The sequence below is a fragment of the Serpula lacrymans genome, assembly GCF_000218685.1.
Source record: "Serpula lacrymans var. lacrymans S7.9 unplaced genomic scaffold SERLAscaffold_5, whole genome shotgun sequence".
NCBI lineage: Eukaryota > Fungi > Basidiomycota > Agaricomycetes > Boletales > Serpulaceae > Serpula > Serpula lacrymans.
In genome coordinates, this window is record NW_006763294.1 from 979,249 (window position 1) to 992,515 (window position 13,267).

The following is a 13,267-nucleotide window of genomic DNA, read 5'->3' on the forward strand; positions in this document are numbered from 1 at the left end:
GCAAGCCTCAAGTTGACGTGGACTCGCCTGAAGTTGTTGACCGTAAAGTGAAAGCACTTCTTAACAAACTGACCATGGAGAAGTTCGAGTCTATCTCAGATCAGATTATCGCGTGGGCCAACAAGAGCGAGAAGGAACAGGATGGGCGGACGCTCATCCAAGTCATTCGACTCGTCTTTGAGAAAGCCACCGATGAGGCTACTTGGAGTGAGATGTATGCTCGTCTCTGTAGAAAGATGATGGAGCAAATCAGCCCCAAGGTACAAGACGACGGAATCAAGAATGCGGATGGCAAGCCTATCGCTGGTGGTCAGCTCTTCAGGAAGTATCTGCTCAACCGCTGTCAAGAGGATTTCGAGCGTGGATGGGTGGCTAAAGAGGCTACTGCTGCAGCCGCTGTCGCTAAAGCAAGCGAGGACAAGGCTGCCAAGGCAGCTCACGACAAGAGCGGTGCTGGCGGTGAGGAGAGCGAGTTATATTCTGAAGAATATTATGCTGCTCAGAAGGCGAAACGTCAAGGTCTTGGTCTCATCAAGTTCATCGGAGAGCTCTTCAAGCTGCAAATGTTGACAGAGAGGATCATGCACGAGTGTGTTAAGAAGCTTCTTGGCAACGTCGAAAACCCTGAGGAGGAAGAGATTGAGAGCTTGTGCAAGCTTCTCACTACTGTTGGTCAAATTCTAGACACTCCCAAGGCACGCGCACACATGGATGTTTACTTCACTCGGATGAAAGAGCTCGGTAAGGGCAATAATGTCAGTTCACGTATGCAATTCATGCTTCAGGTCAGTCACTTTCTCTATATTTTATGACATTCTTACTGAGTAACGCATTCATGTAGGACCTCGTCGAATTACGTGAGCGTAAGTGGATAAGTCGTAATGCTGTGGCTGCACCAACGACGCTCGCTGCAGTTCACGAAGCTGTGAGTCATTATCAAAGTTATATTTGTGGACGCCCCTGATTAATAATTTCTATTAGGCTGCCAAAGAGAAGGCGGCTCAGGAGAAAGAGTCGTATCAGCGCCAAATGAGCATGTCTCGTGGTGGGTCACGGAGAGGTGGCGAGCGCGGAGGTGATGCTCAAGTGGGCCCTGATGGATGGGCAGTTGCAGGTGGATCTGGTCCTCCAAGACCCCCACCCAAAGCTGGTGATCTGTCGAACTTCGGAAAGATCCAGAAAGCAACACCTGTGACGTTTGGACCTAGCAGTATTTTCGTTGGTGGCAAGAAAGAGCAGAGCTTGAAGCGCGAGGCGTTATCACGGACAAACTCTAGTTCAAATATGTTCTCTATGCTGAGCCAGAACCCAGAGCTTGCTGCCGAAGCCGCGGCTGTGAAGTCTTCTCGACCGCCAAGTCGCAAGGCAAGCGTGGACTTCAATCAGACTGGTTTACCAGAACAGCCTCTTCAGAGAAAGAAATTGCAGCTGCTCCCGCGGTCGAAGCCTACTGAAGAGTCGACACCTGCAGTTACCGAAGGAGTTTCGGAAGACGAGCCCGTTGAGAGTGTTACAGCGGACGTTCCCTCGATGACAGAAGCCGAAGCACAGAAGAAAATAAATGAGGATGTTAAAGAGTTCTTTGGTGTCAGGAATCTAGAAGAAGCTGAGGTTTACTTCACGAATCTTCCAGCCGAGCATAGGTTCAGACTGGTCGACAAGTTGGTAGCATCAGCGTTGGAGAGCAAGGAGGCAGATGCACGATTGGTAGGGGAGTTCTTTGCGCAAGCATCGGACAAGGGAGCGTGTGATGCGAGTGCTTTCGAGGACGGTTTCACACCGATGGCTGAGTTCTTGGACGATATTGCCATTGATGCGCCCAAGGCTTTCGAATACATGGCGATAATGTTACGTGGAGCAGGCATGGACAAAGACGAGGAGAGACTAGGGAGGATTGCAGGCAAGTCAATGGACAGTGACAAGCTGCTCAAGTTGGTGTCATCGTAGATTATCGTCGGTTCCTTCGCTGCGCATCGTCACTTTTTTTTGCATCTCGCATTGCTTCGTTCTGGTTTTCGTTTCAGTTTGGTCCTTTTCTTTCGCTATTTGCATTCTTTCGTTCTCTTTTTCATCATTATTGATCGCCATCCATGTTCTGCACTAATATCTGTACACACGGCTGCAGAGCCTCCCTCCCACATTTTCCACATTATTTTACCGCTCTCATTCAGTACGTTAGGTACATTGTGAGCAATATACTCCAGCAGACAACTCATTTGGCACACAGCCATTAGCTTCTTCGCACGGCAATTCCCGGTTTATCAATAACAGGATTTGCAAGTCCGATTATGATGTGCGAGGCGGTCACGTGATCGCTACCCTTTTTTAATCGAAAAAGGAAGGTGGAATATCATTGGGTTCGCTGATACGGCTTCTGCAGTCCTTGCCTGAGACCGTCCATCACCAAGCTTGCCCGGGCACGCTCACGCCATAATAGCACACGACCTCTCGACGTCGTTTAGGGCGACGAACGACAGTAAAAGTGCTCTCCAAGACGTAAATGCATCGTTCGCGATGGCTCCAAGCTCCAGGCCACTGGCAAGCTTTTTGGAGAAGCATCAGGAAGAACCTCAACTTTTACCGCATTCATATCCTTTTCTTGTGCGCCCTCTGATAGGTCTCATGCGCTCCACATTTGTACTAACAATTGCTCTGTATGCAGCACATTCACACCTTTGGTGTTCTCGGCGATCTTCTATGCTAGCAATGGAAGGTATACTATTGCATACATCGACGCTCTCTTTAACTGTATCAGCGCCATGACAGTTTGTGGTCTCGCGACCATAAACTTGAGCACGCTGACACCATGGCAGCAAGCTATCTTATTCATTCAGATGTGTTTGGGTAGTCCAGTGCGTCGGTTTTCTTTCATTGTATATCTTGCGTAGTGAGATTGCCACCCAGGTCGCTGTGTCGTGGGTAATGGTATACACCAGGAGGTAACCCACACAGCGTTATTTTTGTGCCCGCTTTCTCACCGCGTCTATAGATACTACTTTGCTAAAAAGTTTGACCATATCATTGAGGCCGAGGCCGCTCGTCGTGCTTCCATTAAGATGGAAGCGAGGCTCACTCGCGAGTCTGCCTTATCAAGTGGTGCCAAAGGCCAGCGGTCCAGTCGTTTTTCCTCGTTGTTTCGCAAACGCACCGGTCTCAGTGCAGTACCCGAGGACTCTGCAAGTGACGACGATCACAATTCACAATCTCGTCAAAAGGAAGGTATCGCAAAGAAGCTAAGGCCTGATATGATCCGTCGTATGGATGCCCCTCCAAAACTTGTGAATCCTAGCGGATGGATTAGCGAGGGGCGAATGGTCCCTATGAGGCGAATGTCGGCCGTTTCGACACGAATGAATCCAAATGGTCCTGCAGAAAATCATTTTGATGGCCAACCAGCTTCACCACGCACGCTTGCATTTGCCGACCAAGTTGCGCGATTTCCCGAGCATGTGGCTGGGGAATTAACTCCGGAACCGGAGATTACTGATGTTCGGGTTGATGTCGAGAACCCTGACATCCGGCCATCGTACGTTGCACCCTCATTGTTTCGTTGTATTGTAATCACCGATCTGTATTTGGATGGCGCCGTAGACACGTACGACATCTCTCAGATCCGGGTACACTCGCAAAGGAATTGCCAGTCCTATGTGAGTACTCTCATATCCGCTCATCAATGATGAAACAACTCTGTTACAGCAATCAACACTTTCCCAAAATCAAGTACACTTCATGCAGCTTCCGAACCCCGTGGTCTGCAGCAGCCTCCGAGCGCTAGTTCCACTGGCATGCAGCGTACAGCCACGGTTGAATTTGCGCCCAACGTTGCCCGCCACTATCCTGCGACGCTTACTACTATATCCAGCCGTGGCCGCCAAGGAAGGGAGACACCTTTAGGTTCAGATTCTGATTTTTCCACTGGGCATAGAATCGAAGAACGCGAGCGCGATGGTTCGCGCCCGCCACGACGGCCCTCTATACCTCCGAATTCGAGGATTCCAGTGGCAAGATACCCCACTACCCACACTAATCGCTCCGCGCGGTCACGGCGTGCATCTCAACTGCAATCCTTTTCGACCCAGCCGTATGAACCGCCAAATCCCCCACTACCGCAAAAACACAGCGGATTTGGCGGGTTTCCGATGCCTCACGAAATATTGGCCATGATTCTCAGGTGGCTATTTCCGGGAGTGGAAAAACGATTACATAGGACCGTGACGATACCCGTGACAACGACCCTGACAGGTGGAGGTTTAGGACGAACGGTATCTTTAGGACCTGGTGGGCGGACATACTCTGTCCATGGTTCAGGCCTTGATGCAGGAGGCAGTATAAGTGGAGCCATTGGTGAGGATGCAAAGCCGGTGGCTTATATTTCCTTTGATGCTATAGTGGGACGTAATTCTGCATTCCATCTCTTGACAAATGAACAGTTGGAGGAGCTGGGTGGCGTCGAATACCGTGCGTTGAATGCGTTGCTATGGTTGGTTGCCGGGGTAAGCGGTTGGCTAATAAAATCGCTGTTTATTGCTTACCAAGTTTGTTTTCTGCATATATCTTTGCCGGCATCGTCAACGACCTCCCTCTTACAACTGAATGTTTGCTGTATAGTATCATTTGGGATCACAATTAATCTCTTTCATTGTCATTGCACCTTACATCTCACGTTCCGAATGGAAAAGCGATTTCGTTCCCCCTCAGCTATTCAAACCAGTATCACAAGCCTGGTTTGTTCTTTTATTTTAATGATTTCCAAACATCACATTCCTTATGATCCATTTTGTGTTTTCTAACCATCTTTATGTTTCGGTACACACGCTAACATTAATGCATTACATTTTGAAGGTTCTCTATTTTCCAAGTAGTATCTGCCTATACTAACACAGGCACATCTCTCGTCGATCAGTCGATGGTGCCCTTCCAGACTGCATACCCCATGATTTTCTTCATGATATTTTGTATACTGGCCGGAAATACTGCTTTTGTACGTGCTACTTCTAGTTATGCTTAATCGTATAAACTAACTGTCAGTACCAAATCAGCCTATATTGTAAGTTGTTATTCTATACGGTTTTCTCAAGACACTCATGAGATCAATAATCTTAAGTTTTCGATTATTGATGTAAGGCTAGATACCTCTATAAAAGTGCATACACTTACTTTACCCCCTCTATTTGCATCCAGTTGGATAATCAGCAAACTAGTACCTTCTACATCTCGTGCTAAAGAGACACTTCACTTTCTCCTTGACCATCCGCGACGGTGTTTCATTTATCTTTTCCCATCTCACCAAACCTGGTTTCTCCTCACAGTTCTACTCATGCTTAAGTTTGTATTGTCCTTTCCTCCTCACAACGCTGATTAAATCTATGTCGGTAGCCTTACAGATTGGTTCTTCTTCATGGTACTTGACATTGGCAATCCTGCGATAGAGTCAATTCCTTTGGGCACTCGGTTTGTTGCAGGACTACTGCAAGCAGTCGCTGTACGTGCCGCAGGATTTGGTATTGTGACTCTTGCAGCGCTCTCTCCGGCAGTAAAGTAAGTGGAGATATGTTCTCTCATTAACTCTTGACAATGAGTGTTGGGTTGTGGACATATGTTTAACCTATTTTGAACAGAGTCATGTACGTGGTCATGATGTACATCAGCGTCTGTAAGTGTTATCTCCTGTCTTTTATCTGCAATGTTGAATGTGTTCGGTCAACGTAGATCCTATTGCCCTAAGGTAAGTTAGTTTGCCCACATTTGTCCCAATCCACTGTTTGCTCCACCTGGGAATTTTTACTACGGGACCCGCCTAATATTTGTTCTCAGTGTCCGTTCCACAAATGTTTACGAAGAGCAGTCGCTTGGTATCTACAGAGATGACGATGAGTCAGAGGAGGAGCAGACTTTTCCTGCCCAAGGGCCACGTATGACGGTGTGGAGTCGTTACCTTGCGATGCACGCTAGAAAACAGCTTGCTTTTGGTATGCCGGCATCTCTTTTTATAGTGGTGTGAGTAGTCCTGACAACTGCAATATAGATATGTGGTGGTTGGCATTAGCTTTGTTTTTGGTTTGTATCATCGAGGTTCGTATGCTTGTTCATATATCATGCGGCTTGATTTATGTGACTAAACCCTATGCAGCGCGGAAATTTGAATGACTCGAAGCAGCAAAGCTGGTTCAACATATTCACGATCAGTATGTGATCCTATGGTATATATGAAACGTAGCTAAACTCGAAACCAGTATTTGAACTAGTTTCCGCGTACGGTACTGTAGGGCTCAGCCTAGGTCAACCAGCGGTATGTCGTGTTAAGTATTTTCGACCGTCAACTTACAGTTCCTTAGCAAAACTACTCCTTCTCGGGTGCGCTCAGTCCCCTATCCAAACTTATCATATGTATTGTCATGCTTCGCGGCCGTCACCGTGGTCTACCTGTGGCCATTGATCGTGCCGTGATGCTCCCTTCTGAGTTCCAGAAAACAAAAGATGACCCGGATTTTGGGCTTGCACACGATGATCGACAGAGCGCTCGTCGATTGAGTCGCCACTTCAATATGGACGGCCCTTTGGATGCTGAGGACCCTGACTATAATAATCCTGACATAAATGGCAAAGCAAATTCTGGAGAATATGACGAAACGGAAAACGGTATGGAGGAGAGGTTAAGGCGTGTTGTGGGGGGGAAGAGTAGCCAAGATGCCATGATAGAGGCGGGTCGTGAAAAGGCTCATGAAGATGACAAAATGATGTCAACTTGACTGTGATAAATTGACTTCTGGCAACCCTGCTAAAATTATGTGCTTATTAGATCTAGACCTTAGAATTTGCTTACCGGATTGATAACTTTCTAATTTCATTCAGCTGCATATATCATTATATACAATACATTTGGGTTTTAACTATACTGTGTGCATGGAGATGTTTGAGTTACATTTAGTACCTCGAGTTATTCCTATTAACTCATTTCAAGTCCGCAGACATCCAATAAAAGTCGATCTTCCTCCGCCTCGCAGCCTTTTCGATGACATCCTTCACTTCTGCATACTCAGGGTTTGGTCCATATATGTGTATGCTTTCCCAACTAGTAGTTTTCAAAGCACCGACCAAACGATGAGCGCTGATCGCTGGAGCATCGATGACAGCGACAAAGGCCCTCGAAGAATATTTCCTGGGGTGCGGTAGAGATGTCTTCCGTAAAAAGACATTTTCTGAGGCAATGTCGCCTTTTAAGTTCATGGTTTCTATATTTACCATGGAGGCGATGCAAGCGTCAATTGCATATTCTTCGTTTGCTTCGCGGAAAATACCACAGTTTTCCAACATGAAGCGCCTGAGGTTAGGGCCCACATCACTGAGCCAGTGCTTTAAACCTTTATTCGTCAAACCGTTCACTCTGTTCAAGCATATACTCTCTACGCTGGTTAAGGAAGAGAATGTCAGGCGCGAGAGTTGAGCGGTCGTAATAGTTCCGTTATAAAATGATATTTGTCGTATGCAACAGGTTGGTGGTGGCAGCTGGAGAGCAGATAAGTTACGATCATACGACCTGATAATATAACAAATAGGAATCCAATCAGCGTCCAATCAACACGAAAATTCACCATATACTATAGCTGACTTTTGGTTGGAAGCATCATAGGACTGAAAGCTCATTACAGTCAATATCTTCAAACGAGGCCAGTGACAAGTACATCGCAGGACATCGTCGGCACTAAGAGTGTATCTGTCCTTGTAACCAAAGAAGGGCAGATCCGGATCAATCTGAACATCCCATATTGCGGTAGAAGTGCGTATGGCTTTCAAGAACTGGTTTTTCAATCTCATCTCCGTGCTCGAAATTTGAATTCTGCCAAGTAGAGTAGCACCCTTCAAGATGGTCACGGCGGCTTCTACATCTTCGTAGGCCCATGGAGGATTACGCAGTGACGTTATGCAGCTATTAAAGAAGTGCTTCGGGCTGAACTCTCTTACCGCTCTCCCAAATCCGGGGTTACGTTTTATGGCCCCTGCCATAGCTTTAATGTCTGGTGGGTTTTCTCCCCTGGCGAACTCTCCAAGACTTTCGAATAAGAAGTATAAGGCTGGACGCCAAGCACGGCAAACGAGCGCAGAAGAAACGAGGTCTTTTCGCCAGATCGTGGTATACTTCTTGGTTGCGACATGCGAAAATATCTCTAACAGTATCTCCGTAGGAATTGTTGAGAATGGTCGACATGTCAAGTCTTCTGGAAGAATACGAACGGAGTGAGTGACCACGCCCACAGTAATGGCGTGAGAGCCATATTGCAGGTAAGGTTTAGGAGTCCGACGAAAGGTGTGGGTACTGGAAAGGAGGAGTACGAGGGAAGCGCATGATAATTCAGTGTAATCGTATATCTTCCGCATAGGCACCTCAAGAGACTCCATATCGAAGTCGGCGGGGAGTAAAGACAGCCTTACTTCCTCAAAGTCAGCATCGCTCTTGTCAACAATTTCAAACAGGAGAGTATACAGGGGAAGGGGTGAGGCCGAGCTAGGTCGTTGGTGTGCTTCTAAATCGTCAGGTCCTTTTTGCACCAAGGTGCTAGGGCTACCTTTGGCGAATAATGGGATAGGACACTCTTGCAACTTCTGCAAAGTACAAGAATTGTAATTAAGAAAGGGTACGATCTACTATTACGGACCACAGTACTTACCAGTGAGAGAAGTCCTTCTCCGCCCGCACAGTATATAACCACACGGATACCCGAGAAAATCTTATGTGTACCATCATCAAATGCTACGCAGATCATGAAATGCTAGATAGAGATCCAGGGGCCCTCAAACTGGTTATCACTTCTCCAGCAAGGCTTAGGTGCTGGCGCAGCGATAGGTCGTGGTGGCTCGGCGCCCATGACTAGAATGTCTGTAAGAGGATAGAGATGAAAGTCAAGGACACGGGCCATAGCGAAAAAAACGCCATATCGCACCCAATGGTGTGGTTTACTCCTCACACATGGATTTCAACACTTGAGGCCACAGCTTGATCCAGTCCTGAGGAATGATGTTCAAACAGCGGCCTGAGTACTGTGACCCTAGTGACCTTGAAAGAACTAGTACGAGTATCGATCAAATTATGAGGCTGGGATAAGTACAAGGCGACACGATAAGACTATCAGGGTACTTGGGTACTAAATGATTTCTCACCGATGTATTAAGCCATTCCATGCTGCGGGTAAGTATATGTATATAGGCCTCAAGCGCCCGATTCATACATAGGCGCTTCAATTCAAGCGGCGCGAATAAACTGGGGCGAGCTGGGGACTTGGTTTCTCTCTTCCACCAAGTCTGAAAACATACATAATGTATCCTCCTCCGCACCCAAATATCAGCTACCGAAACCAGGACTCAGATGCTGCAATACGCCTAACTGATTCAGACGCAGCTCTTGCAAGGCTTTCAGCAGTGAAGAAGGGATACATGCAGGACCCTTTCATCAAACACCTCATTCCTCGTGCGCATTTGCAGCCACCCAGACCACCTTTAATCAATATAGGCACGTATGTACGGTCAGAGGCAATAGATAACCTCATCGATGAGTGGCTTGAAATATCGTGCCAAGATGGAAAGAAATGCCAGCTTGTAAGTTTGGGAGCTGGCAGCGATAGTAGATTTTGGCGGCTAGCTGTATGTTTTGGTTTTTTCTCCCACTTCATGGTTTGGTATGCAGTGTTCTGATGTCTCTTAGACAGACGGGACCCCATAAAGATAAACTGGCAGCATATATTGAGGTTGATTTTCCTGATGTGACTACCAAGAAAGCCATGGCGCTACGCAAAAGTAGAGAGCTGAGTGCCATCCTAGGATCACCAGAGCAAATCAAGATATGTGAGTGTTTTTCAATTCACAAATTTCCATAAGATCGTGAATTTTTGTCTTTCAAAGCCCATGGTGGCACCGCTCTTCATGCCAAAAATTACCATCTTCTTCCGGTGGATCTCCGTCTGCCACCCTCAGAATCCCTCGCAACCTTCCTGGCTAAGCCTCTATCCGATAACCCATCTAATCCAATACTCTCCCATTCGCTGCCAACATTATTGATCTTCGAGTGTGTGCTGGTTTACATGTCCCCAGAAGCTTCTTCTGCTCTTATACAATGGTTCGTCGATTACTTCCATCAAGGTTCAAGTTCAACGGTTGCTGGTGGGCACGCACCACTGGCGGGTATTGTGTATGAGATGTTCGGATTGCGAGATGCCTTTGGGCAGGTTATGTTGAATAACCTCAAAGTAAAGTCAATTTCTATCTCTTCCGGCCATGTCTGATGCCCCTACTACGCTATATGTTGGAATTCGAACTCGTTTTTTTTACAGTCTCGAAACGTTGTTCTACCAGGAGCAGAGCCGTATCCAACAATTTCGTCTCTTCCACACCGTTTCCTGAAGCATGGTTTCACGACATGTCATGCACTCTCGTTGCGCGAAATACGGAGGCATTATACAAACCACTCGGAACTAAAACGGTGAGTTGATTTTGATCATCTTTGCCTATCTCTGGGGCCCCAAACACGATACGTTTTTGACAGGATATCGAGCCTTGAAATGCTCGATGAGGTTGAAGAACTTAATCTTGTATTGGAGCACTATGGCATTACTTGGGGTATCAAGCTTCCCGATGCTTCAGACGCAGCGTCAAACTTAAGTTGGGGGAAATGGGGTTTAAAACCTGCAGAGAAGGCCTCCGAAGAAATGGAATGATGAATGAGCGATGTGTCGAGCTGCTGAAGACACCTTGCAGCATTCCAGACAGACTAAAGGCAATTCTATATTGGTTGTATATCTCATAGCTTCTTTGACACCTCAATACTGAACGCCTCCACGCTTGTCTTCACGTTTTGAGCATAAAGATAAAGATGCGCGGATTGCGATTTCTCTCAGATGTGGAAACTTCAAGTTGATGGCTACGATTTGCATTTATCAAAGTCATTGTTATATACATATATGTAAGCCTTGAAATACGCTATTTCTCTCAATGCGCTATAGCTGCCATTACCGTTCCGGAGCAGGTATGGTGTCACTATTTCATTCACTCCCACATAGACAGATTTTATTTATTTTTATGTTCATTAGTAAGTGCAAATTCGTTTGTGGGTACCCATGTATCAGATTTTTCCTCCATTGACTGACTCAAACGAGGACCCTTTCTACCTGGTAAGCTCACTTATAGTACTAAGTCACCGTGGTACTGTACCTTTTCTTTCCCCCGTATTAGCCTTTGCATCTGTCACAGTTTATTGTCCCGATTTGCCTCAACTCCCGGCCGACTCCAGGCCCGTTCTCTGGCAATCAGACAGTGGATGCAGTGTTGGTGACTCTTAGGCCGTATAATGATCAGTCCCAATTTTCCCATCCTTTTCCTCCGAGTTTAACTTCGATGCCGGATCATTTCATGAACTTGAAGATGCGCCCATACCACAACATTTTCGTGAAAGCTAAGAGATGTAACCCAATTGGTGTGCCAAGCTTCTTTTTGGTTATATATTGATTGTACCACTGATTGTACATACAACTGCAATTTCCCTCTGATAAGCCACATCACAAATAGATTAACCCACACATACCAGTCTCGCATAGATCTGCGTGCTCCCATAGGACCCCCGTTATATATTAACCACATGTACTTTTCCTGCGGGTCGGGTGTCGCAGGCACCTTCCACACCCATATTATCACAAAAACACGCTAGCGAAACTAACACTGAAAACTATGCTTCCAGCCTTCCACGCGACTTCCATGTGGTTTCGGGACCACCAACACCTACTACGCTGCAACTATAACAGGATGCTTCAAGACAGTCGAATTACGGTGGCTTCTCTGCCAACAGAGACACAGGATCACATACTAGGGTATCTCCCTCGCCGTAGTCTAAGGATGTGTTTATTCGTCTGCCCAAATTGGCGTGGTGTGGCACTCAGGCGCCTCTTTTCAACGGTGCGACTGTACTTTGGGGAATGGATTGAAGACTTCGAAAACAATCCCTGCCAATCACATCTTCCCGGGAGTTTCGACTTAGGGACAACGATGTCATTTCGACGCTTGGAAATATTGCAGCGCATATGCTTCTACCCTTCGTTTGCGAGTTTGGTGAAACACATCGTCGTACACGCGCATTCATCGCCGTATCGCATTCCCTGTCAAAGATGTTCGTGTATTTCAAACGCATTTGATATCAATCACTAATGTCCCCCAGTAGATAACCTACATAAGGCCTTTGAACGTCTCCCTCATCTCCTATCTCTTCACTAGCACGGATCCTACGATACTAACAGTTTCCCGTCCGATTTTCCTATGGTAGTTGCGCACTTGTGTCCTCGAGTCCGGAGCATCGGCTTCTGTATGACCCATTGATTTAGCTGCTCCCATGATGAGACTGATAAATTTGATTTCCACAGGTTCTCCGAGGTTATCCTGATCGACCGATACGCAGATTTAAACAGTATATTGTTCACTGGGATAGACAAGATCACCAAGGAGAGAAGCGAGGATAAAGATGGAGATTTAGCCATCGTCAGCGAAAAGTTCTCCGGTACGGCACTGCGCAAGCTCCACTTAGTTGGTAGCTTTCTCGCGGGAAACTCCTTTCCGGATTTTCCTAAACCTTACAGAGTTGACACTGGTCAACCCACATGACCTGGAAGGATTACACTTATTATTCCAGCACGCTGCTGGCCTGGAGTCGTGCGACCCTCTGTCTTCTTCTTGACCACAGCGCCTTCCCAGTAATAGAAAACAGCGCTACCTTGCTTGACGTCATTCATGTTGACTTCCGATCGCGACGGACACGTCAGCCATTACAGATCACTCTCCACCTTTCTCTGGAATAGACTCTCGATGAGGCGCCTTGCTAGAAGGATGTATGGGTATGATTTACCCACTCCAATACGTCACACATCGCATGGTAAAAATGGAGGCTTTGTGGATGTCAATAGGCTACCATCGCATGAACCCTGGCGACGAATTGGACTACAACCTGTATCTCGAAAATGGTAGGTATGCAATACCCAAGAATGTCAAAGCGTCACAACTACATTCGGAGAAGCTAACGCCTAAAGTATGCTGATGTTTCAAGGCCCTTATTTATTGATTGTTGTATATGCTTGTACTAAAAAATTAAATGTATTCGAATCTAGATGTTTCCTTTTATGCATTGTTCATCTCTTAACTTTCTATACACAAATGCAAACTACGGGAAGCTGGATACCGAATGGAATCGGCTTGAAGACGAGTGGAAGAGGGGATACCAACGCACGGCTCCCTCACT

The 13,267-nt window shown here is 46.6% G+C and overlaps 6 protein-coding genes across 6 annotated transcripts; 3 read left to right on the top strand and 3 right to left on the bottom strand.

Moving 5' to 3' along the window:
* Positions 1 to 222: 222 nt before the first annotated feature.
* Positions 223 to 2,214, top strand: SERLADRAFT_463384 (uncharacterized protein; the record flags this gene model as incomplete). The annotated part of the gene is made up of 3 exons (XM_007316487.1): positions 223 to 785; positions 842 to 925; positions 982 to 2,214. 3 exons carry the CDS (start codon positions 237 to 239, stop codon positions 1,945 to 1,947), a joined length of 1,599 nt encoding a protein of 532 aa, XP_007316549.1.
* Positions 2,215 to 2,500: 286 nt separating this feature from the next.
* On the top strand, positions 2,501 to 6,749 carry SERLADRAFT_367963 (uncharacterized protein; the record flags this gene model as incomplete). Its single annotated transcript, XM_007316488.1, has 17 exons — positions 2,501 to 2,601; positions 2,663 to 2,852; positions 2,905 to 2,939; positions 2,990 to 3,363; positions 3,697 to 4,493; positions 4,609 to 4,724; positions 4,843 to 4,981; positions 5,079 to 5,119; positions 5,194 to 5,325; positions 5,377 to 5,538; positions 5,619 to 5,657; positions 5,815 to 5,969; positions 6,026 to 6,072; positions 6,131 to 6,185; positions 6,234 to 6,289; positions 6,336 to 6,522; positions 6,607 to 6,749. The coding sequence occupies 17 exons, from the start codon at positions 2,501 to 2,503 to the stop codon at positions 6,747 to 6,749; spliced, it is 2,769 nt and encodes a 922-aa protein (XP_007316550.1).
* Positions 6,750 to 6,891: 142 nt separating this feature from the next.
* Positions 6,892 to 7,380, bottom strand: SERLADRAFT_384986 (uncharacterized protein; the record flags this gene model as incomplete). Its single annotated transcript, XM_007316489.1, has 1 exon — positions 6,892 to 7,380. A coding segment is annotated over one exon (232 nt), but the record flags the coding sequence as incomplete, so codon positions are not given.
* A 1,030-nt stretch (positions 7,381 to 8,410) lies between these two features.
* Positions 8,411 to 9,019, bottom strand: SERLADRAFT_384987 (uncharacterized protein; the record flags this gene model as incomplete). The annotated part of the gene is made up of 3 exons (XM_007316490.1): positions 8,411 to 8,601; positions 8,667 to 8,876; positions 8,940 to 9,019. Coding segments are annotated over 2 exons (175 nt in total), but the record flags the coding sequence as incomplete, so codon positions are not given.
* A 249-nt stretch (positions 9,020 to 9,268) lies between these two features.
* SERLADRAFT_414442 (uncharacterized protein) lies at positions 9,269 to 10,883 on the top strand (the record flags this gene model as incomplete). The annotated part of the gene is made up of 5 exons (XM_007316491.1): positions 9,269 to 9,636; positions 9,702 to 9,837; positions 9,895 to 10,238; positions 10,323 to 10,471; positions 10,535 to 10,883. 5 exons carry the CDS (start codon positions 9,313 to 9,315, stop codon positions 10,704 to 10,706), a joined length of 1,125 nt encoding a protein of 374 aa, XP_007316553.1.
* A 1,185-nt stretch (positions 10,884 to 12,068) lies between these two features.
* SERLADRAFT_414443 (uncharacterized protein) lies at positions 12,069 to 13,110 on the bottom strand (the record flags this gene model as incomplete). Its single annotated transcript, XM_007316492.1, has 3 exons — positions 12,069 to 12,137; positions 12,274 to 12,414; positions 12,633 to 13,110. 3 exons carry the CDS (start codon positions 12,762 to 12,764, stop codon positions 12,069 to 12,071), a joined length of 342 nt encoding a protein of 113 aa, XP_007316554.1.
* Between the last annotated feature and the right edge of the window lie 157 nt (positions 13,111 to 13,267).